Source organism: Chiloscyllium punctatum, chromosome 15 (genome assembly GCF_047496795.1).
Source record: "Chiloscyllium punctatum isolate Juve2018m chromosome 15, sChiPun1.3, whole genome shotgun sequence".
In the NCBI taxonomy this organism is placed as follows: Eukaryota; Metazoa; Chordata; class Chondrichthyes; order Orectolobiformes; family Hemiscylliidae; genus Chiloscyllium; species Chiloscyllium punctatum.
The window spans coordinates 28,435,098-28,461,598 of NC_092753.1; the positions used below are offsets into that span (position 1 = coordinate 28,435,098).

The 26,501-nt window shown below is 42.9% G+C and overlaps 1 protein-coding gene across 1 annotated transcript in view; it reads right to left on the minus strand.

The window, feature by feature from the left end:
* Positions 1–26,501, minus strand: part of map3k15 (mitogen-activated protein kinase kinase kinase 15) — a 135,817-nt gene that overhangs the window by 1,735 nt on the left and 107,581 nt on the right. The window contains exons 20-27 of the mRNA XM_072584828.1: positions 24,050–24,227; positions 20,085–20,259; positions 19,539–19,724; positions 17,471–17,576; positions 13,801–14,023; positions 7,473–7,585; positions 7,037–7,134; positions 1,704–1,780 (exon numbers count right to left, since the gene is read on the minus strand). Coding sequence (XP_072440929.1) covers positions 1,704–1,780; positions 7,037–7,134; positions 7,473–7,585; positions 13,801–14,023; positions 17,471–17,576; positions 19,539–19,724; positions 20,085–20,259; positions 24,050–24,227 — 1,156 coding nt within the window. The remainder of the gene's footprint in view (positions 1–1,703; positions 1,781–7,036; positions 7,135–7,472; positions 7,586–13,800; positions 14,024–17,470; positions 17,577–19,538; positions 19,725–20,084; positions 20,260–24,049; positions 24,228–26,501) is intronic.

Genomic DNA, 26,501 nt, shown 5'->3' on the forward strand with positions numbered 1-26,501 from the left:
AAAACAACAGTGTTAGATCCCAGTGGGAACATCTAGTTTAATGGAACAGAATGTTTAACACTGTGTATCTAACATCCATAGTTTCCACCAGTGCTGCTTTCCTATATAACAAATTATCCCCAAATACATTGCATATGTTTCTTTGTTTGTGAAATAGACTATGGTACCAGCACAGAAGAAAGAATACCCAGTCATGTTGTAGGTCCAGTTACTGGTCCCTAGGGCTCCTTGGATGAGAAGTTTTAGCTGTTATAAATCAAGCATGCCAAGATGTGTCAGGTCTGCCTACTGATTGAAGTTTTTTGAATAATGTACCAAATGAGCTAGGAGCAACGTTCACCTTCCTTCCCTGGTCACAGTTGAGGGTCTGAAATTTCTCACTGGCTTGTTGAGGCATTACGCGATGCTTTGGTTGACGGTTTAATTGCTGCATCTACATTTTTTGTTCAGCAGAGTATCAATTCGGATTAGAGAACAGGGATGAGTGGTAGTCCTAACAGTCATGTAGTGCTTCTGATTTTCCATTGATACATTTTAATGAGGATGGAAATCACCCATGTAAGCAAGACAGCTATCCTGATTGTTTTAGCATTTTAATAAGTTAATGTGTTAGGCAGGTTGGCACTGAGTGACAATGTGACTCAAACACTATCTCTAATTAGCCAGACAGCTTGTCTAACATTCAGTACTGGGTAAACAGACATTTCTTTCATTTAATTATTGGGAAGAACAAAGACCAAAACAATTGTTTATGGCAGGGATGGAAAACATTGTCTCATTGGTATGGAGTCCATCTCTATTGGTCACCATCTCAGGTTTTAATGGACTAACTGTGGAGTTGTGTTCAACCCATACTTGTTCTACCTCAGGTGAATGAGGGCTCAGCAAACATTTTGAACTCGGTACACTATTTCAAAAACCCAGTGAAGCATTATTTATGAAGACTAAGAGAGTCAAGAGTGGGATTCACTTCAGTGATTTCTATTTGATTGAAGTCTGGCATTTTCACAGCAATGAAGAAACGTAGCAGTAAATGATAGCAATTTTTGGATTTCAGAAGTTGCAGTCAGTGTCAAAGGAGTAGAGACAGCGAACACAAAGTTTTGCCATTGTTACTGCCATAAAATTCAGGCTAGTAAAATACAGAGACACGAAAAGCCAACTGTCTTTTGTTTGACTTGTTTCTCAAAGCTGTCAAATGAAGACAATCCCAACCAGTAATGCAATCTTGAATGTGGTATCAGGTGTTTGTTCTTCTTTTCCTTTCTGTCTGCTACGATTACTTTAAAGGGAGACTTTACTGAGTTCAAGGCAACCTGCTTAGTGTGTGCAATGGGTTGTATTTGTCGTAGGTTCACTTCATTGTCAGAAGAGCAAGATCCACACCAACAATTGCTACTGAAATCTGCTTTTAGATTGGAGCAAAAATGTAGCATTGAGTTAAAGTTTCAGCCTCAAAAAGTCTTGTCCTTCAAAATTTGCACAAACTCCACAATACCAAAATCTAAGCAGACCAGTTGCATTCATTGCCAGCTCCCTGTAAGCTGACAATGTCAAACATTTTACAAAAGTGGTTGCTGCAACAGTTAGATTAGATTCAGTTGTGAAAGCAATGACAATTCTACACTTGAAGCAGAAACTCAATTAATTAAAAGAGCCACTATAAATGGAGCAATTATGTAAATATTTTAAACAGCACTTACCGGAGTTGTAGGCTTCTTAAATCCTCTTTAGTGATATGTTTCAATACATCAGGCAACGTGTAGCCTTCTGCACACATCTGGTGAAAAAAAAACAGCTTCTTCAGTTGACAAAAGCAAACAGTTCCATCCAATGGCTCTGAGAAATTTTTATCAATTTATTAACCTGAATCTACTATCAATGAACGAAAAGTAGTATAAAAAAATCATCCAAAGTTTATTGTGATGATAGAGGAGAATAAACAGTACATAAGAAAACATTAATGCACAAAAGAAACAGGCAAATCATTTTTTAAAGTAACTGCACATCATTTTAAATTTAACCAGCAGGTGGTGCCAAAAACAGTGGAATTTTCATACATACCTGGATAAGGCAGGGTGGTCATTAAGTTCTGGTCTAGTAATCAAGATAACACCTACTTTAGTTATAGAGAATGAGAGCTAAAGTCTCATTTGAGTAAGTTCAAAATTTAAACTCAGTTTAGCCAATCTGTTAAATTGGTAAAAGTGACCATAATTCTTTGAATACATTGGTTCACTGATGTCTGGGGGTGACTGCAGGTTGTCATCACCTAGTCTGACCGATTTGCAACTCCAGATTACTTGACATTGAATTGGCCAAGCCACTCAATTATATCAAAACCACTGTGGAGAATAACCAAAGTAAAGCCAATGAAGAGCACCTGAGTGCCATTTTTACCCAAACAGTGGCACATGAAGAAAAGCAGCCCCTGTTACCGCTACCTCAGGGAGACTAGAACGTGGCAACAAATTCCAGCTTTTCCAGTGATACGCATCTCCCCAAAGTCAGTACCAATACCAAATGTATACATTGCACAGAAAGGAATAAAGAGAGAGTGCAAGAGAAAATAACACCATGAAGAGTAAAGGTAGAGAAAAGGAGGGAGGAGGAATAAACAAAGTTCAGTACAGGGATAGAGATACACTACTGATAGTAGGAATAATAAAAATCACGAGCAACAGGAAGGATAGAGAAAACAGAAAGGAAGAGGAATGAAGAGAAGGAGGATCAGAGAGAGGAGGGAGAGAGAGAGAGAGACCAGTGGAGGGATAAGGAGATATAGTAAATAGAGAAAGCTTAATGAAACACACTAAAGAAGGATAGAGAGAGGAGACACACAACATAGAGGAAAAATAAAGACAATAGAAGGAATAAAGAGAGAGCAGACATAGAGAAAGTTGAATTTTTCAAGCTTTTTGTGTTTACAAGACATACCTGGTTAACTTCCCACATTGTGCACTACCACATCTGGCACCCACATATGTCTGGGTTGGGGTAAAGTGCAGAGATCAATATTTAGATTGGGTTAACTCTTGGGGACATTTAAAGCCTATTGGGTTGAAGAATAGGACTACCAAGAAGGGAATGTGTACCTTTGGGTTTTGCTAAGGCTGCTAAGAGGCTGAGCCTGCAAGTCACTGCTTTAAGAGCAACTGTTGTTTCTTTCTGTCTTGCTGTAAATGACAGCATGCAACAGAGATAAAAATGGTTGCTATCACACCCAGAGTGGGGCAGGGTAAGTGTTTCATTCTGACAGGGACAGAGGAAGGGGCAACAACATCACATGAAGTCCCCAGGGAACGTTTGCATTTCAAAGGCCTAGACTTGCTGAGTATGCCCTACCCAGAGCAAAGTGCACCCTCCTCAGCCTGAAGATCGGGGTGAAGGAGGCAGGTAGGGTGGAGGTGCAAGGCCTGGAGACTTCAGCAGGAGTGTATGTGGTTATTCCTCCAGTTGTGCGCCTATTGTCACTCACTAACCTGCTTCCTTATGAGGAAGGGGAACCTGGAGCGAGGGCAATGCCCCGTCACCTTGATGAGCAGCAATGGTTACAGCCGTGTGGAGTGCAAGTCCGTGTGTATATCCAGCAGACACTGACGGTGCTGCACTTGGTTCTCCATTGGGGACCAGACATTAAGTAACCCAAGTTAGCAGGGTTGCTGCAATTCTGTAACCTCGTATCAGGTTGCCCTGTGCCACCAACAAATCCTGCCCGCTGTTCCTGTATGTATTTGTATCAAATCCTGGAAGATTGGCACCATGGGTCCTGTCATGCCTGGGGCTGAGCAGAAGCTTGTCTGTAGTAGTCTTTTTCAGTGCCAGTGACTTGGGATATTTGGCAGCTTATGGCAGTGGCATGTCCACCAGCAGGTGCTCCCTACTCCAACCTAGATTAAGTCCCATGAGGTGTCATGATCTCAGCTGATGTAAGCTGCAGGAACCAGCCTTGCTGATGCTTTCCCTGAGGTTACAGTGCCCTCTTCCTCAGTGATGCAGGATGGCATCTCCTGTGGCATCACCTTGACAGCAGAGACAAAGCAAATACCTGCAGGAGGACAAAGGAACAAGGAACAAAAGTCCAGGTTATGTTGAGAATACATAGTCACAATGGGGTAATGGGAGGCTAACACAGCAATGGGTAACATGCCTTTTCCGCTTAGCATGACATGGATGATTCTGCGTCTCCACAGGCCCTTGCCAGTGTCAAGATCTTCTCCTCATACAAGGTGAGGAACTGAAAGGCAAGGTGGCCCCACCAACCAAACCTGGCTCTTCCAGTCTTATTATGGGCAGTTTCCCACTGGAATAAGAGATGAGATGGCACTGAGTGAGATGGCACAATTTTTGGTGCTGGTGCAGGTGAGGGAAAGGTGTCGAGTGCCCTGAGTGAGTGCGTCGGCAACGAAAAGGGCACGTAGGGTGAGCAGTGTGGAAGGATTGAGTCGGTGAGGGAAGATAATTGCATGCAACAGTGAGAGGGGTAGAACCTAAGCTTTGTTGGGAGGTGGGTTCAGTTGCAGAGATAGAGTGAGCATGAGGTAGCACTTCCCCTGATAGAGGGGAGAAGGTCATTGACCTTGTTGTTACACTGCTGCAGGTTCCTTCGGCTGACTAAGGCTGTACTGACTGACTTGGCAACCTCAGCCCAGGCTGGCACAATCTGGTGTCGTGGCCTCTCCACAAGCCCTGGAAGCAGATGACGCTTTCCTCTGCATCACCCTATCCAGCAAGAACCCCAGGTCCTGCTCCACAAAGCAAAACTCCAATTTTCCCTTGTCTTTCATCTCTGGGGTAAATGTCACGAATGGTACAGGGCACCGCCGGACTGACTACACTTGACTGGGTGCACAACGCCCTTCTGAGTCTGGTGCCCAGCACCAGGAATCCCAGAATGTCCTGCCAAATACACCTGCCTGCAGCAAGGGGGTACATCAGACATGAGGGAGACCATGGGGTATGATACCGAGTTAATAAGGCGGGTTTGAGATAACATGAGAAACCTCACAGAAAGAAACCCTCCATGAAACCCAACAAAAATGAGACTGAGTTGATTTCTGGTAAGGTTTAACCCAATGATTTGGATGTCGGGACGCCAAGTAATACACTCAAGTTCTTTGGTAACACAAAAACTGGATGGAAGTGAGAACTGTAAGGAGGACACAAACAGCATTAAGACAGTCTGAGGGAGTGGGAAAGAATTTTGAACATGGTGCATACTGTGGAAAAATATAAATTTATCCATTTCTATTTTCACTACCACAGTATTTCATAAATGGTGTAAATTGGAAAATGTTGGTATCTGAACGAAGGCCAGAATCCAGTAAGATGGTGGTGGAGTGGGACTTCTGAACCCCTGCTCTGTCCACTTGTCTTTATTTCTTTTCCCTCTTTCTTTCCCTCTTCTATTTTACTTACCTCTTGTTCAAGAGCTCAGTCGCGGTGATGGCCCAGGCTCGTGGTGATAATTATGGGGATCCCGGCAGCTCCCGCGGTGACGAGGCGGTCCTAGCGCCAACATGTGGCTGCTGCAGTGGAGGCGGGTTTGGATTCCCAGCGGTGCCTGCGTCCGGCGGGGCGGAAGTTCGTTCAGGTATCAGTATGGAAAGCACCAGCAGTGGCTGCAATCAGCAAAGGGGTGGGTCCCCGAAGCAGACTCATAGCGGCAGTGGAGTTGCGTTTGGGCTGGTGCAGTGCCCAGCGACACCGGCGGTGGCTGAATTGGTCCAGTGGTGGTGAGGTGGAGGTGAGATGACTCCGAAGAGTGGCAACTCATTCCAGCATTAGCGGAGGGCCACCAGAGCCATGGCAGAGTACTTGACAGTCTTGCTTGTTAACGAACATTGGACTGTTCTGCTTTATTCCTCACTTTTATATTCTGTGTTTTAAGACGACACCCAGAGAGTGGCCGCACTGTAAAATACTTTCCACTGCACTTTGTAACAAAATACACATGACAATAAACAAAATCAAATAAAATGTCGAAGTTCATGAGTCTCTGGAGGTTACTGTGCAGCAAGAAATTAGGATGGCCAAATGCTAGGGGCCTTTATTGCAAAAAGAAATTGAATAAAGAAGCCATTCCATAACTTATCCTAAGTGCAGCTTTTCTTGGGGGTGGTGGATGGGGGCTTATTGTGTTCACTGACCAAAGGAAGGAGAGTTATTTTAGTCAATCTGTTCAGACACCTTATGTCGCACCTGTGGGGTAGGTGGATCTCGAACCCAGACTGCCTAGCCGAGGGGTAGGGACACTGTCACTGCACCACAACACTCTCTGAGAAAGTATATACTTGATAAAGATGGTTTGCTGAAAGGACTCACCAAACTAGATCCTGGGATAGCAGGATTGTCTCATCAGGAGACTGAGCTTGAGAAGGATGTGACCTCAGTGAGACATTCAATACTCTCACAGAAATCGACTAGGCGGATACAGGAAAGACATCTTCCCTGGCTTTAAGTGGCTAGTGGCTGGAGTGCTGAACAACAGGGCAGTGGCAGAATAAGGGTCAAGTCATTTAGAACCGGGAAGAGGAGGAATTTCCTTATGAAGACTGTGATGAATCTTTGTATTCTCGAACCCAGAGGACGGTAGAGGTTTATTCATCAACTATGTACCAATAGATTTCTAGACATGAAAGACATAAAGGGGTATTGAGTTGAGCAGGAAATTTGCATTGAGATAGAAGATCAGCTATTAGACAGACACACCAAAGAAAGGAGGATACATTCTTTACATGAAAAAGAGAGGAAGGATGCAGAAGGAGAAAGAGATAAACAAAGAGGAACCCATGAGAAGGAAGAGGGTGAGAGAATATGAATGAGGACTGGAGAAGAAATAAGGGGAGATTAATGGAAATAAATGCAAAACAATAATAAGACAAATTATTAATACTAGTAAAAAAAATCTCCTCTGGCCCATATCCAAGGAATCTACATCAAAAACAGTTTTAAGCCATTCTGTTAAACAATCATCCGTTGACAAGAGCATTTTTGAATGTTTACTCAATGTTGCATCATAGATACTAGCCGTTACCCTGTTTATTGTAACCGGATCTGCTCCTTGCTCTTGAAGCCATTCAGTAAGCTCTCGATCCGTTCTGTGATGATCAGGGGGGTTTGGCACTGAAGGAACTGAATGGAGAAGACAATGCAGTCAGCTATTCAGTCTCAGTCAGGACCATTCTTTTTTTAAATACAGAGCTAAAACAAGAATCAGCTGAGATGGACAAAATAAATGACTAAACATTTCAAAAGAAGTTACAACCAGTTTTTCATGACTAAATAAATGCAGATGTGTTTTGGTTAACAGGAGTGGTTAAACCGTAAATTCCTGTGTGTTTGGAGTGTGTGAATGAGTGTTTTACTCTACGTTTGCTTCAATATGCACTAAAAGATACAGAGAAGGAAGATAACCTGCAGTGGGCAGTTTTGAGAGTGCTACCCGTCTAGCATCTTTTTGTTCAATTTACCTGTTGGTTTGGATTTTAACTGAAGAAGATACACATCCTGCTGTATCTGCTCAATTGTTTGTTGAAGAAGCTTCTGATACTCTTTCTCCTTCTCGACCAAGTCTTCTAAAAGCCTACAGGGTCACAATGAGATCATCTCACAATTCAACGAGCAACTTAAAGTTGTGTTTATATAGTGCGTTTCATGATCCCAAGATGTTCCAAAGGCCTTTTACAGACCATGAGGTACTCTTGAAGTGTGATAACTCGTGTCGCATATGGAAGCTAAACAGAGACATCTTCATTATCCTTTTTCCTTACTTATGTGATAAACAGAGAACATTACCATGGAGTGAGTTAACACACAGTATTCAAATGTGTACAGATTACATGATAACTAATAGGATAAACAATTTACAATCTTGAAAGTAGGATTATGTTTGTATTTAGATAATGAAGGGGGAATATTCTTACAATTTATCGAAGATTGGTAAAGGAGGATGAGCATTCAGTTGCTTTAAACTCTTCAATGATTGACTGTATATCTAAATTCTATTCAGATCTCTGTCACAATCTCCAGATACCCCAAAGTGCTCCACAGGTCATTTTTTAAAATGAAGTCCCTCTGTAATTTCGAAAGTGCAACAAAATATCTGCAAAAAGCAAGATCCCAGAAGCTACAGTGAAATACATTAGCAGATCATTAACTTTCAGTGTTGGTTGAGCAATGCGTACTTGCAAGGGATCTGCAGATCTCCACTATTCTTCTTCGACAAAGTGCCCTGGGTTCGTTAATGTCCAAGAGACTGTGTCTCTGGAAGACAGCACAGCACTCCTTCAGTAGTGAACTGAATTGTCAGATGAAATTCAAACTCACAACCTTTAATCTGAAAGGTGTAGGAACCTGCCACTAAGGATAACAGCAAGGTTCAACTTTGCTGTGGTTTTTTAAAACACTAAAGTTGTAGATGATTGGAAACAGCAAATGTAATGTCGCTGTTTAAAAAATGCAGGTAGACAAAAGATGGGGAGCTATTGAATGGTTAGCTTAACTTCTGGAGTGGGGAAATGCTTAAGGCTATTATTAGGGAAGAAATAGCAAGGCAGATAGATAGAAATTGTCCCATTGGACAGATGCAACATGGGTTCATGAAGGGCAGGTCATGCTTGACTAATCTACTGGAATTCTATGAAGACATTATGAGCATAGTGGATAATGGGAATCCAGTAGATGTGGCGTACCTAAATTTCCAAAAGGTATTCAACAAGGTGCCACACAAGAGGCTGCTACATAAGATAAACATGCAAGATGTTATGGGCAATGTATTAGCATGGATAGAGGACTGGTTAACTAATTGAAAGCAAAGAGTGAGGATAAATGATTGCTTTTCTGTCTGAGTAGTGATGTACCTCAGAGATCAGTGTTGGGACTGCATTAATCACATTTTATATAGATGATTTGGAGTTGGGGGCCACATGTAGTGTGTCAAAGTTTGCAGATGACACTAAGATGAGTGGTAGAGCAACGTGTGAGAGGACTGTGAAACTTTGCAAAGGAACAGTGTTCATGTTTTGGAGACTAAGTGTAGAGTAATGGCAGTGCAGGCAGTGGAATGTTCCTCCTGAAGGATGTTTGAGGTAGGGGTGACCACCGATGCGCCTGCCGACTACATCTGCAGGAAATGTAGTCAGCTCCTGCTCCTCACAGAACGCGTGAGGGAACTGGAGCTGGAGTTGGATGAACTGAGGATTATTCAAGAGGCTGAGATGGTGATAGATAGAAGCTACAGGGACATAGTTACGCCAGAGAACAGAGGTAGCTGGGTAACAGTTAGAGGTGGGAAGGGGAGGAAGCAGGCAGTGCAGGGATCCCCTGTGGTCGTTCCCCTCAACAATAAGTATACTGCTTTGGATACTGTTGTGGGGGGGTGGGGGGGTGGGAGGAGGGAAGGCCTAGCAGGGATAAGCTGCAGTGACCGGGTCTCTGGCACAAGGTCCGGCTCTGAGGCTCAGAGGGAAAGGGGGAGAGGAGGAGAGCGCTAGTTATAGGAGACTCTATAGTTAGAGGGACGGACAGGCGGTTCTGTGGACATGGGCAGGACTCTCAGATGGTTTGTTGCCTCCCGGGTGCCAGGGTCCGAGATGTCTCGGACCGTGTCTTCAGAATCCTTAAGGGGGAGGGTGTGCAGCCAGAAGTCGTGGTGCATGTTGGCACCAACGACATAGGTAAGAAGAGAGGTGGGGAGGTCATTCAGGAGCTCAGGGAGTTAGGCTGGAAGCTAAAAGCTAGGACGGGCAGAGTCGTCATCTCTGGGTTATTGCCGGTGCCACGTGACAGTGAGGCAAGGAATAGGGAGAGAGTGTAGTTGAACATGTGGCTGCAAGGCTGGTGTAGGAGGGAGGGCTTCAGGTATTTGGACAATTGGGCTGCATTCTGGGGAAGGTGGGACTTGTACAAGCAGGACGGGTTGCACCTGAACCAGAAGGACACCAATATCCTGGGAGGTAGGTTTGCTAGCACTCTTCGGGTGGGGGGGGGGGGGGTTTAAACTAATTTGGCAGGGGAATGGGATCCGGACTTGTAGTCCAGCAAGTAGGCTAGCTGTTTGTCAGGATGTCTAAGAATGTAGGGAGGCTGTGGAGAAGGTAGCACTGACAGGGAATACTTGCAGACACAGAGATGGGTTCAAGTGTGTATACTTCAACGCAAGGAGTATCAGAAATAAGGTGGGTGAACTTAAGGCGTGGATCGGTACTTGGGACTATGATGTTGTGGCCATCACGGAAATGTGGATAGAAGAGGGACAGGAATGGTTGTTGGAGGTTCCTGGTTACAGATGTTTCAGTAAGATTAGGGAGGGTGGTAAAAAAGGAGGGGGGCTGGTGTTGCTAATTAGAAATGGTATAACAGCTGCAGAAAGACAGTTCGAGGGGGATCTGCCTTTGGAGGTAGTATGGGCTGAAGTCAGAAATAGGAAAGAAGCAGTCACCTTGTTGGGTGTTTACTATAGGCCCCCCAATAGCAGCAGAGATGTGGAGAAACAGATTGGGAAACAGATTTTGGAAAGGTGCAGAAGCCACAGGGTAGTAGTCATGGGCGATTTCAATTTCCCAAATATTGATTGGAAGCTCTTCAGATCAAGTAGATCGGACAGGGCGGTGTTTGTGCAGTGTGTCCAGGAAGCTTTTCTAACTCAGTATGTAGATTGTCCGACCAGAGGGGAGGCCATATTGGATTTGGTACTTGGTAACGAACCGGGACAAGTGATGGGCTTGTTAGTGGGTGAGCATTTTGGTGATGGTGACCACAATTCTGTGACTTTCACCTTGGTTATGGAGAGAGATAGGTGCGTGCAACAGGGTAGGTTTTACAATTAGGGGAAGGGTAAATACGATGCTTTAAGACAGGATCTGAGGAGCATAAGTTGGGAGCATAGGCTGTCAGGGAAGGATGTCGTGGAAAAGTGGAACTTTTTCAAGGAACAGATACGATGTGTCCTTGATATGTATGTACCCGTCAGACAGGAAAGAAATGGTCGTGTGAGGGGACCTTGGTTGATGAGGGAGGTTGAATGTCTTGTAAAGAGGAAGAAGGAGGCTTACATAACATAACCCTGACGGGATATATCCTAGGATTATGTGGGAAGCAAGAGAGGAAATTGCAGAGCCGGTGGCAATGATCATTTCATCTTCACTGTCAACGGGGGTGGTACCAGGGGACTGGAGAGTGTGAATCTTGTGCCCCTGTTCAAAAAAGGGAAGAAGGATAACCCCGGGAATTACAGGCCAGTTAGTCTTACTTCGGTGGGAGGCAAAGTAATGGAAAGGGTACTGAGGGATAGGATTCATGAGTATCTGGAAAGACACTGCTTGGACAGCCAGCACGGATTTGTGAAGGGTAGGTCTTGACTCCCATAAAGAGTCTTATTGAATTCTTTGAGGAGGTGACCAAGCATGTGGATGAGGGTAGAGCAGTGTACATGGATTTTAGTAAGGCCTTTGATAAGGTTCCCCATGGTAGGCTTATGCGGAAAGTCAGGAGGCATGGGATAGAGGGAAATTTGGCCAGTTGGATAGAAAACTGGCTAACCGGTTGAAGTCAGAGAATGGTGGTAGATGGTAAATATTCAGCCTGGAGCCCAGTTACAAGTGGAGTTCCGCAGGGATCAGTTCTGGGTCTTCTGCTGTTTGTAATTTTTATTAATGACTTGGAAGAGGGAGTCGAAGGGTGGGTCAGTAAATTTGCAGATGATACGAAGATTGGTGGAGTTGTGGATAGTGAGGACGGCTGTTGTCGGTTGCAAAGAGACTTAGATATGATGCAGAGCTGTGCTGAGAAGTGGCAGATGGAGTTCAACCCTGTCAAGTGTGAGGTTGTCCATTTTGGAAGGACAAATAAGAATGCGGAATACAGGGTTAACTGTAGGGTTCTTAGTAAGGTAGAGGAGCAGAGGGATCTTGAGGTCCCTGTTCATAGATCTTTGAAAGTTGCCTCTCAGGTGGATAGAGCTTGTAAGAAGGCCTATGGTGTATTAGCGTTCCTTTGCAGAGGGATTGAATTCAAGAATCCCGAAGTGATGTTGCAGCTGTACAGGACCTTGGTTAGGCCACGTTTGGAGTACTGTGTGCAGTTCTGGTCGCCTCACTTTAAGAAAGATCTGGAAGCTTTGGAGAGGGTGCGGAGAAGATTTACCAGGATGTTGCCTGGAATGGAGAATAGGTCATACGAGGATAGGTTGAGAGTGCTAGGCCTTTTCTCATTGGAACGGCGAAGGATGAGGCGTGACTTGATAGAGGTTTATAAGATGATCAGAGGAATAGATAGAGTAGACAGTCAGAAACTTTTTCCCCGGGTACAACACAGTGTTACAAGGGGACATAAATTTAAGGTGAAGGGTGGAAGGTATAGGGGGGATGTCACGGGTAGGTTCTTTACCCAGAGGGGGCATGGAATACACTGCCTGTGGGAGTGGCAGAGTCAGAATCATTGGTGACCTTTAAGCGGCAATTGAATAGGTACATGGATGGGTGCTTAAGCTAGGACAAATGTTCGGCACAACATCGTGGGCCGAAGGGCCTGTTCTGTGCTGTATTGTTCTATGTTCTATGTTCTACTAACATAGATAGATAAAGTGAGTGGGCAAAGGTCTGGCAGATGGAGTACAATGTTAATAAATGTGAAGTCATCCATTTTGGTCAGAATAACAGTAAAAAGGATTATTACTTGAATGGTAAAATTTGCAGCATGCTGCTGTGCTGAGGGACCTCAGTTCCTTGTGCATGAATCACAGAAGGTTGGTCTGCAGGTACAACAGATAATTAGGAAGGCAAATGGAATTTTGTCCGTCACTGCTAAAGGGATTGAATTTAAAAGCAGGGAGGTTATGTTGTAGTTGTATAGGGTGCTGCTGAGGTCACACCTGGAGTACTGTGTGCAGGTTTGGTCTCCTTATTTGAGAAAGGATGTACTGGCACTGGAGGGGGTGCAGAGCAGGTTCACGAGGTTGATTCTGGAGTTGAGGGAATTGGCTTATGAGGAGAGGCTGAGTAGATTGGGATTATGTTCAATGGAATTTAGAAGAATGAGGTGGGATCTTATGGAAACATTAAAGTATGAAGGGAATAGATAAGATAGAATTAGGACGTTTCCACTGGAGGGTGAAACTACAACAAGAGGGCATAGCCTCAGAATTAGAGGGAGCCAATTTAGAACTGAATTGAGGAGGAACGTCTTCACCCAGAGGGTTGTGAATTTATGGAATTCCCTGCCCAGTGATGTGGTTGAGGCTTCCTCAGAAGCCTCATTTTCAAAGCTAAGGTAGATAAATTTTGGAACAGTAAAAGGACTGACGATTAAAGTGCGAGGGCAGGTAAGTGGAGTGAGGTCAGGCTTGATAGAGTCTTTGAATTTTACGGTCCCTCAATTTTGGCTTGTAAGACCAATGTTGCCAATAAGCTATGATCTTATTGAATGGCAGAGCGAGCTCAAAAGGGCCAGAGGGTCTACTCCAACTCCTGCTTCTAGTTGTTATGGCCCTAGGATGACACCCAGGAATGAGTTTCTATCTTCAGACTCAAGATGGACAAAGACTTAATATCTAAAATTAAAACAAGGTGGTGGGGAAAGTCAAGAGGTCTGTGGAGAGAGAAAGAAATAACAATTCAAATAAAATGTGACATTTCATCAGAACTGTGCCCATGGAGAATCACTTTGAACTGGAAATGCTAACTTTGTTTGTTTCTCTCTCCACAGATACTGCCAGACCTGCTGAGTTTCTTCAGCAGTTTCTCATTCTATTTCAGATTACTACAACGTGCAGCTCTTTGTGTGTATATAAAGGCTCAATACCGGTTAGTCTCCAGTCTCAGTTCTCTCAGCTGCACACTCAGAGGATTTTGTAGGTGCTGAAAGTCTTGCGATGCGAGTGAACTAAAAGTGCTCGCTTTTGGAGTAACAGGAGGGTCCTTGTTTTCAGATTCCTCTTCCTGTAGGTACATGGGCTCTTCCATCTCATCTGTATCTTTGTCCAGCCCTTCTCCCTCAGAGGTAGTGCCAAAATGAGAGCGCAACTCTAAAAGGTCAAATAGCCATTGAAATATTAGTGTCTAAGCATTAACAAAACAAAACATAAAACTAAAAGATGAGCTCTTTCTTTAACTAAGACTATACTTTTAATGGAAGCCACTATTTATTTAATGTCCTTCACGATCTTGTGCAATATGTTCTTTGAGATATGGAGGATATTGTAGTTGTCCAGTGGGGAGGGATGGAGGAAGATTATACAAAATATTGGTTCAGGATTATCTGGATTATCATATTATAGATCAGGCTTGATAGAGTCTTTGAATTTTACGGTCCCTCAATTTTGGCTTGTAAGACCAATGTTGCCAAGTGGCTACAGTTAATGTCGGCATTCCCAATACAAGAAGGTTGCCATCTCAGAAAGAACCCACCAGAGATCTGCACACCAAGACAGCTGCAGAGTACCACTTCCAAATACCTAGATCAGCCCACAGAGGGAACATCCAGGTGCTGATTATGTCCTAGGAATAAAGGTTGTCTTCTGGTGTGTTAAACTGGCATGCTTATACAGGGCCTGAGGGGGCACTAGTTTGGGGCTTGGGGGAGAATTTGCACAAGCCACACTGACTGTGGCATGTCACAGGATATTCTGGCCATGAACAGCCCAGGGCCCCTGTAAATGCAGCCAATATGAACTGAGCATCAATTGGCCTCATGAAAATTTGTTGTAGACACTGGTGGAGTCAACAAGAGAAGGCATCGGTGGGTTCAATCTCAGCATTACTTCAAGTCATTGCAACCATTTTTCAAAACTCACCTTGGTACTGAGAGTCAGACAATCATAGTTTTAAGTTCTGGCTGATTTCAAAACCTATTTGCATTTTCACTGCCAGTGGACATGCTGGTGGAAGGTGAAGACTAGATGCAAGACAAACCATCAAACTGTATCATTCTCAACCAGCTGACTCTGGAGCCTAGACCAACTAAGAAACTAAGCTCGACCCAACCACCCAAAATTATGTTCCAGGTCAAAGATCCTGTATTCGAAATGCTCGGGACTAGCTGTTTTTCGGAATTCTGAATTTTTTGGTTTTCAAAATGTGACAGTTTAATGATGGCTTAGTGGTTAGCACTACTGCCTCACAGCGGCAGGGACTCAGGTTCGATTCCTGCCTTGGGTAACTGACTGTTTGGAGCTTGCACAATTGCCCTGTGTCTGCGTGGGTCTCCTCTGTGTGCTCTGATTTCCTACCACAATGTGCAGGTTAGGTGAATTGGTCATGCTAAATTACCCAAAGTCAGGGGTGAATATGGGGAATGGGTCTGGATGGGTTATTCTTCGGAGGGTCGGTATGGACTTGTTGGGCCAAAGGGCCTGTAAGGAATATAATCTGGTGAAATTTTTAAAAATCTTACCAGAGAAGCAGACTTTGGGCAGCACGGTGGCACAGTGGTTAGCACTGCTGCCTCAAAGTGCCAGAGACCCGGGTTCAATTCCCACCTCAGGCGACTGTGTGGAGTTTGCACGTTCTCCCCGAGTCTGCGTGGGTTTCCTCCGGGTGCTCTGGTTTCCTCCCACAGTCCAAAAATGTGCAGGTCAGGTGAATTGGCCATGCTAAATTGCCCGTAGTGTTAGGTAAGGGGTAAATGTAGGGGTATGGGTGGGTTGCGCTTCGGCGGGTCGGTGTGGACTTGTTGGGCCGAAGGGCCTGTTTCCACACTGTAAGTAATCTAATCTAATCAAACTTCTAACTAAGAATGTGCTTGGCCATGTGGCCATGCTCCCCTCTCCCCTCCTCGCCCCCCCCCCCCCCCCCCCACCAATGACACACCTGAGTGACACACATCGAGGTGGGTGTCCACTTGGGTTAATTGTTTGCTCGCCAAATAACCTTGTTCATAAGAAAAAAAATCACAACAAAAAACCTTCGGATTTTAGAGCTTTTTGGATGTTCAGATATAGGATCTTCTACCTGTAACTCTGACTGGAATTCTAGCTATTTTCTAATCTACCTGCTTAAACTCGTTATGAGACTTCAGTTCATGGCCCCCAGTCCAGAGGTCAGGAGACTACCACTGCACCACAACAACCCTGCTGATTGGTATTCTATTGACAAGTTGGTAATTTCACATGGGTTTCCATTGATGTTACTGTCTCAGCACAATGATCTCAAAGAAATGCAGTTTCAAGATTCAAGCAACATCGCAATCTATTCTTTTATTGTAAGGTACAGACTTCAATTTTACCATTATCCAGGGTCTAATACATTGTACATTTTGAGCAATACCAGTGGAATTCTGATCTGAACAGCATAGTGTTTGGATTGTCATACAACTTATAACATGCTTAATAAATGCATAAAAACTGCTTGTGGCATAGCCATGCAAGTAAAGAGCAAATGAAGAGATTAGAGGAAAAAAAACGGCCAAAGAACTTGTGAGAACTTGCAATCAACAAGTTGAAATGTACAATGAACTGGATGATCAAATGAGTGTTGAGACAAACACAAGGGAAGTTATGGTTAGTAAAGTTTGCCTTGCCATGAACCAAAAGAAAAGCAAACTGAAATTGAGTTTGACCAAATATGGTCAGAGCTAGCAAACATGTGACATTGCAGCAGTGGAATTCAGCTTATGGGTGGCATGGTGGCTCAGTGGTTAGCGCTGCTGCCTCACAGCGCCAAGGACCTGGGTTCAATTCCAGCCTTGTGCGACTGGCTGCATGGAGTTTATACATTCTCCCCGTGTCTTCATGGGTTTCCTCCCACAGTCTAAAGATGTGCAGGTTAGTGGATTGGCCGTGCTGATAAAGGCACAGACTGTCTAGCTCTTCAGATACTGTCAAACCTGCTGTACCTTTTCTAGTGCCACGTTTTATCAACTCTGACTCTCCAGAATCTACAGTGCTCACTTTTGCCTGGATTGCCCATGCTAAATTGCCCCTAGTGTCCAGGGATGTGCAGGCTAGGTGGATTAGCCATAGGAAATGCAGGGTTACAGGGATAAGAGAGGAGTGTGGGTCTGGATGGGATGTTCTTCAGAGGATCAGTGTAGACTCGATGGGCTGAATGGCCTGCTTCCACACTATAGGGATTCTAGATAATTTAAAAAGACAAAGAAGGAATAGATTGGCCCTACAGTCAGTAAGGAAAATGTGTCTGGAGAAATCATTGTGGGATTGATTATCTGGGATCAGTTCCATTTCGCAGTAACACTAAGCAATGGGAATTATTGTGTTAGATCCAAAAAGAATTTAGTAAAGGCACAGCCACAGGCAAGTAGAAGCAACAGTGTCCATCTTTGGTATTATTCTCGGAGTAAGGGCTGAGGTAACTGTCTTCCAAAACTTGACATCTGATAACGAATGGGACTTTGCTACAACGGGACAAAATTAGTTTTCTTAACATAATCTCTCTGGAGCCAAAATGCCATAAAATAAAATTTGAGGCTTAAACGATGAAGAGGAGAGAGATTCCAAAGGTGAGGAATTGAGTACCTGGGATGAGAATGGTGACTGCCGCTTGGACTGCACGGCGGATAATGTTATCCATTGCAAACATCCAGTGAGGCTTTATGTGATGGTGTCTCAAAACCTTATTAATCTGAAGCATGGCAAAATAAAGAACAAGAGTTATATCTTGTGTAGCACTCTTTATCCTTTTTCAGAGAAGTGGAACTAAAATAAACCATCGAATAAATCCACCAATCGCTGAACAAGAACTCATTTATCCACTTGTCAATATATTAGTAACAAAGGGCATCACAACTCAAAAGCACCAGATTTAGTAGAAATGTATTTATACATTAAAATACAGAAAGTGCTTATTAAAGCTAAATAGACGTTAAGGCGTGACTCAGTTTCCTTCTTCATGTGTGTAACTATGAAATGGTATGAAGAAAGAGGCAGTAATCCTCGAAACTTACCCACATAGGATATAGGTGAGGGGGGGGAGGTGTGGATGCAGGTTTTGCAATCATCCAAGGCTCCAAAGGAGCCTTCCACAAACATTAGAGTTTCACCTGCACCTCCACATTTACTGAATCTGTTGCTCATGAAGCAGTCTCCTCTACACTGTGGAGACAGGATGCCTACTCGCAGAGTGCTTCAGAGAACATCTCCAGGACACCCACACCAATCAACCCCACAGGATGAACACTTCAACTCCCCCTCCCATTCTGCTGAGGACATGCAGGTCCTGGGCCTCCTCCACCGCCACTCCCTTACCACCTTGATGCCTGGAGGAAGAACGCCTCATCTTCCACCTCGGGACCCTTCAACCCCAGGGCATCAATGTAGACTTCACCAGTTTCCTCATTTACCCTACCTTACCTCAGTTCCAACCTTCCAGCTCAGTACTGTCCTCATGACTTGTCCTACCTATCAACCTCCCTTCCCACCTATCCGCTCCACCCTTCCCTCTGACCTATCACCTTTACCCCCACCTCCATCCACCTATTGCACTCTCAGCTACCTTCTCCTCAACACCCCGCCCCCGCCGCCCCTCCCATTTATCTCGCCCCAAGGCTCCCAGCCTCATTCCAGATGAAGGGCTTTTACCCTAAACGTCGATTCTCCTGCTCCTCGGATGCTGCCTGACCTGCTGCGCTTTTCCAGCACCTCACTCTCAACTCTAATCTCCAGCATCTGCAGTACTCACATTTGCCACAGATTCTTAAGTACAAATTCTTGGGGGAAAAAAAATGAGAAAAATAAAGAAAAGGTCCAACCTTCATGCCACCTCAGGCACAAAAGCACAACATCATCAGAATCAATTAGAAAAATAAAGAAATTAAAAGTTCAGAATAACAGTCCTTCCAACCCAGTCCACACTTCACTTCACATTGAGGCCAGGAGTGGATGCTGACTTCACTCAAGGCTCAAGGATGGGAGGTAAGAAGAGTTGAAACAGACTCCAGCTGAGGAGTTCTAATCCATTGCCATCTTGCAGTAAAACAAAAAAAAGTTAATTATCATGCACAGAGTTCCTTTTTACCAAGTTAACTTCTTCATCTCTTTAATCTCTGTGGCTTTATTCACCGTATTTTATTTTAAATTTAGAATACTTGCTTCTTTCTTTTTTTTCTGTTCTTATTTGCAGGTTTGACCATGTTGACTTTGTCTTCCTTTTTTGTTGGCAGAGTTAGCTGCTCCTGGTCTGTTATCTTTTCTCTGACCAACCATCTCCAATGTGTCGCTACCACTACGCCTTTATGAGCTCCACAGCCACCATTCACTTCATTGCTTAACCAATTCCGTGCGAAACAATGGAAATCACGCACTTAATACCATCATGAATTGAAATCATTTTGCCGGATTTTTGTTGCATCAAAATCCTTTCCCTGCTTAAGGTTCAAATACACAAGTGTTGTCCAATTTCAATTATACACCTCACAGTTGGATGCAAGACTCTTGGCACCAAATATTCAAGTAAACTTTCATTCACCAACATACAATGAGCACTAGCTCAAAAGTTTCATCTTATGCTAGTGGATGTCACAAATTGACCCCATATAGAACAATTTGAGCATTACTGAATGCATCATTCCATTGCTTGGAGACTTACCGCATCCTGGAAACCAAACAGAACCAACTGAAATTGGTTTATGGAGATACCATCAAAATCCAAGTCCAGTTTGATTTTGGAGATGGTGTTGGCCATCACTCTTCGCTCTGGAGAATGAACAAAATCCCGCAAAATACCAATAATCTGTTTAATGTGGTCAACTGACAGCTTAAGCTCTTCGTGCCCCTACAAAATAAAACATCCAGTTATTAAGTGTATCTGGAAAATGGTGGGGAGGTCAGGGTGATGACTGTGAACTAACCATTCTATTTCTGATACAAGCAAATTTGATGCTGATACCTGGTAGCCATAATGGGGAAGTGCTCCATTCTGCCAAAACTTAAGGTGAACAGCATAGGATTTATTTTAAAATGAAAATTAACTATTCAACAGGTTAACATTAAGAGCAGCTGGGATCACATATATGGCAATAAATACTTGATACTCGGTGAACGAGGCAAAAGTATTTCATGTAACCACACTAGGGAAAGATATCCATTCTGCATCACATGTAACAATTTACAGTGTCTGGAAAAGCCTACTTACCTGTGTCAGACTTTCCAACAGGTTGGAAACAACCTGATTCTCATCCACAATCAAGATTTTGTGAAGAATGGATCTGTGTTCACTGTCTTTCTTCAACAGGAAGAGGCCTGTGTCTATCTCATCGGAAGAAACTGGACTGCTTCGATCTTTAGAGGATGAAGGTACATCAGGGATACTGTGTTATTGAACAATTAGAGGCAGATTAGAGGGAAAATTCTGAAGAATTATCAACAAAAAAACAGTACATTTCCAAGATACCGTCATCTCTTAATTCTGCATTGTGCATGAGATTGAACTCCCTTCCCATTTTAAAAACGTGGTAATATTACCTTCTGTATTTATGTTGGCATGTGGGGCAATTGGAATCAAAAGCAGACTTATAAGGATTCATCAATATCCCCAATAATCATCACAATTCCTTTGAAACTTCTATTAAAGCCACAACAAACATGGAAGTTATTCCTTTACTACATAATACAATATTTAAAGACCAAGGTAGCAACAAATATGTTTTTAACAAAATAAGTAACACAGACTTCTTTATACATGGGTGAATACCTGAAAATGATGTCCAGAGATTGGTTAGGTCACAGCTAAATGGTTGCATGGTTGTCTTTACTTGAGGTGTAACAACTGCATTAATGTACAGTATGACAGATGCCTCAAAAGGTGCTAATACAGAAAAGCAAATCTTTATGATTACATTAAATTGAATTATCCAACTGACAGAGCCCTTTAAAACAGCATCCTTTCTTTCTGCCATGCCCCCCTTCCCCCCAATGTAACAGCTCGTGAATTTTTGCAGCCTTACATCAGAGGCTCCACATGCATTTGCAAGGAATTCACTCCATGTTTTCCTGGTTCTCAGCTAGCTATTTTAACGCTGATAGAGTTGTAACTGTGCACTCCCCTTTGCAAACCGCTCTCCCCTTTATAGATCCTCTCCACATCTGCTATCCCTCACTTCCCTTTGTAACCCTGCAACCCATTTTTAGGCCCTTTTCATCCTCACTGTTTTTAGCCCCTCACTCCCTTTCTCAACCTCTTTCCCAACTTATTGCCCCTCCACCCATCCTTCACAGCAACCCCTCTCTCACCTCTGCCTCTTTTCCCTCTGCAGTTTCTCCTCCTCCATTTGCAAAGATCCCAAAGTGGCAGGAAATCAGATAAAACAAACTGTAACCTTGCTAAAGATAAAGCCATTAGTATTAGCCATTCGCAAAAAGCTAGACTTTAAGCAGCATCTTGGAGGCAGAGAGAGGGGAAACAGTCTGATCTCCCCTCATAGGACAGTCCTGTCAGATACCAGCCTAGTGACCCCACCCCACTATGGCAAATATATCCTTACTTAGGTAGAGAGGCCAAAACTATGTGCAATGCTCCCCAGGTATGATCTCACCAAGGTCCTGTATACCTGCAGTAAGACCATCCTTACTTCTGAACTTAAATTCTCTTACAATGAAGACCAATATATCATTTGCCTTCGTAATTGCCTGCTGCACCTGCCTGTCCACTTGCATTGACTGGTGTACAAGGATACTCAGATCCCTATATACATTCACACTTCTAAAGATATCACAATTTAAATAAGACTCTTCCTTTCTGTTTTTCACACCGACCTGAATAGCTTCATATTCTGTCATGTGTTTGCTCACTCACTCAACTGGTCTGAATCACCCTGAGGTCTCCTTTCATCCTCCTCACTACTCACAAACCTGCCTGGTTTTTTCTTCATTTGCAAACTTAGAGACGTAGCATTTGGTTTCCTCATCAAGATCATTTATATATTATGAAACGCTTGGGACCAAGCGCTGATCCTTGAGATATCCCACCAATGCCACTACCTACTACTTGGAAAAGACTAACTTATTCCCATTCTCCTTTTCATGTCAATCAATTCTTGATCCATGCCCCCCTATGCCATATGCATTAACTTTGCTGACTAACTTCTTGCAATGGACCAGATCAAAAGCCTTCTAAAGATCCAAACATTCACTTATCTAGTTGACTACACATATCCTAAAAAATCTCCAATAGATTTGTTAAGCATGATTTCATAGACCCATGCTGGCTTTGTCCAATTTCACTGATATTTTCCACGTAGCAAGATTCTGCCCAACAAATCTACACTAACGCTTCTGAAGACCAATCACATTTATACCTCTGCCCTGTTTCTCACCCTGAATCCCTGAAAAGTATTCTCTGGGGAGAAAGGGGAAAATATTAATACTCACTAGTTACTTCATACAACTGCACTTACCATTGCATTTATTTTTACAAAACGTGCTTCTGTATTGTAAATCCCAAACACAAAATCTTTCTTTGAATTCTAAATGGAATGCTAAGGAGCAAATAGAGATCTGAATTGAAGTTGGATATATTACGATTTTTTTAAAAAAAGACTCCTCTAAAATAATTTCTACAACAATACAATTGGAAGTAGATAAGCTCAATGTATAAGGAACCCCGGTGAGACGTGAGAACAAATGTGTAAAGTCATTAAGTTGCTTCCAACATTGAAGTGAAACTGATACCATTGACCTGCTCAGAGACCTCCTTCCAGGCTGGTGCAGGGCTTTTCTGGGAACGTAGGCCTTTATTTCCCCCCTCATACTGCCCTTGCTTCTTTGGCACATATCTTTAAACCTAGAACCTCCCCTCCTAGATTCTTTTATGACCAGGATCAGCTCCTTCCTATCTAACCCTATCCAGTCTGCTCATAATTTGGAAAACCTCTATCAAATTTCCTCAGCTTTCTTCTCCAGAAGGAAATAAGTCCAAACTTCTTCAATCTGTCTTCACAATGGAAGTTTCGCATTCCTGGAACCATTCTTGTAAATTACTTCTGCACTCTCTCCAATACAAGCAGACCTTTCCTATAATGTGGCACCCACAACTGTACATAATGCTCCAATTGAGGTCTAACAAGTGTCTTCGTTGGCTTGTACATCTGTGCACATGTACACCAGGTCCCTCTGCTCCTGCACCCCCTTTAGAATTGCACATCCTATTTTATTTTGCCTTTCAATTTTCTTCCTACATTGGAAGAGGGTGGCACGGTGGCTCAGTGGTTAGCACTGCTGCCTCACAGTGCCAGGGACCCAGGTTCGGTACCAATCTCGGGCAACTGTCTATGTGGAATTTGCACATTCTCCCCTTGTCTGCTGTGTTTCCTCCAGGTACACCAGTTTCCTTCCACAATCCAAAGACATGCAGGTTAGGTGAATTGGCCATGTTAAATTGCCCATAGTGTTCAGGGATGTGTAGGCGATGTACATTTGTCGGGGCTAAATACAGGGGAATATAGGGGAATGGCTCTGGGTGGGTTATTCTTCATAGGGACGGTATGGACTTGTTAGTCCGAAAGGCCTGTTTCCACACTGTAGGGATTCTAATTCGTGTCAAGGTCCTTTTGTACTTGCACACTGTCTCCTCACAGTTTACAATTCTTTTTAGTTTTGCGTTATCTGCAAACTTAGACATTATCCTAACACACCAAGATCCAGATTATTAATATATATCAGAAAAAGCAAGAATCCTAATATTGTGTGCGCGCATTTATGGGAGACTCTGTACCTAAAACGAACTGTTCTTTCCCCACCCAGTGAGCCTCCCGATGTAACACTAAGTGTGTAAATGCCACCTGAATCTGGGTTTCTACTAAAGCCACCTGGATACTGACATTTGGAGTTTTTCAAAACCTGGCTGATCGTGGATTACGGTTAATCGTTTTCTCTTTTCTGCATTCCCTCAATGTGGCTCAGCTAATTGTGAATACAACTAAAAGGCTGATGCCATTCACCGATTATTGACTCAGAGTTATTTCGTAACAAAATTCCCACTTCCTTTCATTGAAAATTTGACAAGAGTAAAATTATTACTGGATAAGATCTCATCTGTCTTGCCATCTCACTTTGTGCAATTAATTCATTAGTTCGTCAAATAGAAAACATTTTGCATTTTACCTCGGTAAAGGAGACCCTAAAACATGGTTCAGATTTTCTGCTTTTGGTTTCCCATTTCTCTCAAAGAAAATATCATGCTTTGCATCAGAGTCTGGTGACAATGATCCATGATCACTTTCATTGCAGCCCAGGTTTTCACTCTGGGAGGTGATAGGAAGCGATATGCTGAGACTATGATCTAGACAGAAAATGAGAGAAAAGAAGTGACCTCCGTTATTTTTAACTTCTCTTGAATTTCTTAGGGGCAGTTTTAAGCTCAGTTGGACTAAATGTTGGTTGGGAAATCAGGGCAGAGGTTCCCATCACTAAGAATGCTCAGGTTATCCAAAATTAATCACAGAAAAGGAAAATGAGGATCACAGAAAATCCCAGGCAGGGGCCTTTGCTCCAAGTTCTAGGGACCACGTTTTGATTTAAACTTTCTGCTGACAGTGAAGTCTCACTGTTTTGAGGCTTCATATTTATCTTCAGATTTTTGCAAATCTAAATTTATCATGTAGGATGATTTAGCAATAACCACTCACTGATAAACTTGCATGGCTATTAGAACTGTGCTCTGTAGGTACTAGCACATTTTTTTCAAATTTCCCTAATTTCTGAAATGGATCACATTGGTGAAGGCTCACTTCCAGAAGCAAACTATCCACCATCTTTGTTCTTAAATCTTTTTCTGTGCTCATCGAGATGGTGAGAATCAATGTTCAGAAATTCAATACTTTCTCACTTTTAAAATTCACTGTCAGCACTACACTTCCACACAGTAGGTACAAGCAAATCATTCACAGTGTCACGTGCACATGGGTAGAGGTTCAAATTAGCCAGTCCGAACATATGGATTGCTGGAAGTGGTTATCATTCAGTTACTCACTCGCTTGCACCACTACATACATGATCTGTCACTCATATTGCCTTCAATATTCCCACACAATTTCCTTCTGATTGAAACCAAGCAATTCCTTCCCTTACTAATCCTCAACTGAGGAATCCATGTTAGAGCAGAATTCCAAGGAACATTAATAAAAAGTGGCAAAGTATGGTTGCAAAGCTGCATCTAAGACTACTCCTTGTCCTCATCCACGAGTCAGCAAAACATAGCCCAACTGGATATCATAAACAATGGTTGGAGTAGGGATACTCTCAGCAAACTCAAGATCATTGGCTTGTTTGAGATCAATTACCTCACTACAAACATATGGCTTTTCATATCCATATGGTTCACTGCAACACATGTACACATGCCACTGAGTTATTCTGAAATGCTGGAATCATCACACTCTAATCCCTGGAGATTTCCTCTGGTGGTTGGAAGGTTCATGGGACAGGAGTTCAGTCATCTTGTGCACCACTGAGCTGTACCTCTCTGCTCTTCTGAACATTACACAACAGAAAAGTAGAATAGCAGACAGTGCAACCTTTTAAAATTACAGAATAAGTGCATTCACTTCTGACTTTACCAAATACAGTCTGCTTCAGTCCACCTTGTTCTTTCATCAAATTTAAATTTCTATCACGGCACCTCGGTGCCCACATAGTTCCAAAGAAAATGATCAATTTTGTTTTACTTAAATTTTGTAATATCATCCAAGCCAATCTGTATCTCACCCTCTGTAAAGCTTTATCAACCTTCATACTCGTGTGCAGACGACTAGCAATGTTTTATTTTATATCAACTCATCTTAACGGTTGTTTTACACGCATCTTTATATATACGCTATATATTATATTCTACACATATTCTGGATTATAATCGCTAAAGTTCCATGAGCAGCCTTCTCAGCCTCAGATTACCCTCTAATATCTTGGGGAACTGCTCCCACATATCCCTCTTCTCTCTAACAACAACAACTTCACTTTGACTAAGAGTATTACTGCTTTTTTTCTTGCACACAACACACTCACTTTATTTAACCTTACACTTCCTGATATTGAACTTCATCTAGTATTTTTAAGCTTATTCTACGAGCTTCTCCATAGCCTACTTCTATAGATACAATTATTCTCCCTATTTTGGTACCATGTCTCTATGTCAACACCATTCACTCTTGTCCTATTCAAATTGTTGATATGTGCAGTGATGTGGCTCCAGATGTGAATCCTGTTAGAAAGTGTTATCTAATTCTAAACAACGTGCTTTTAGGTCCTATTCCCTGCTTTCTATCTTCTCACTAATGTTCAATCCAGTTTGCTGCCCTCCATGTAACTTCCTGTATTTAAATCTTTGGTAATGATTTTGTATTTGGTTGCTTGTACTTTTACAAGCTCTCACAGCCAGTGGGAAAATTCATCTGCGAGTATTGATTATGTGCTTTACATTTTTTCTCAATTATCATGGTCAGAAAATCAGAAGTAATGCCTAAATTTCCAACATGCACAGCCAGTGAACAAAGCTCACATGCAGCTTGGGACTCAAAGCTGTTTTGGTTGTGCCCATCTGCATGGAAGCTCACATTTT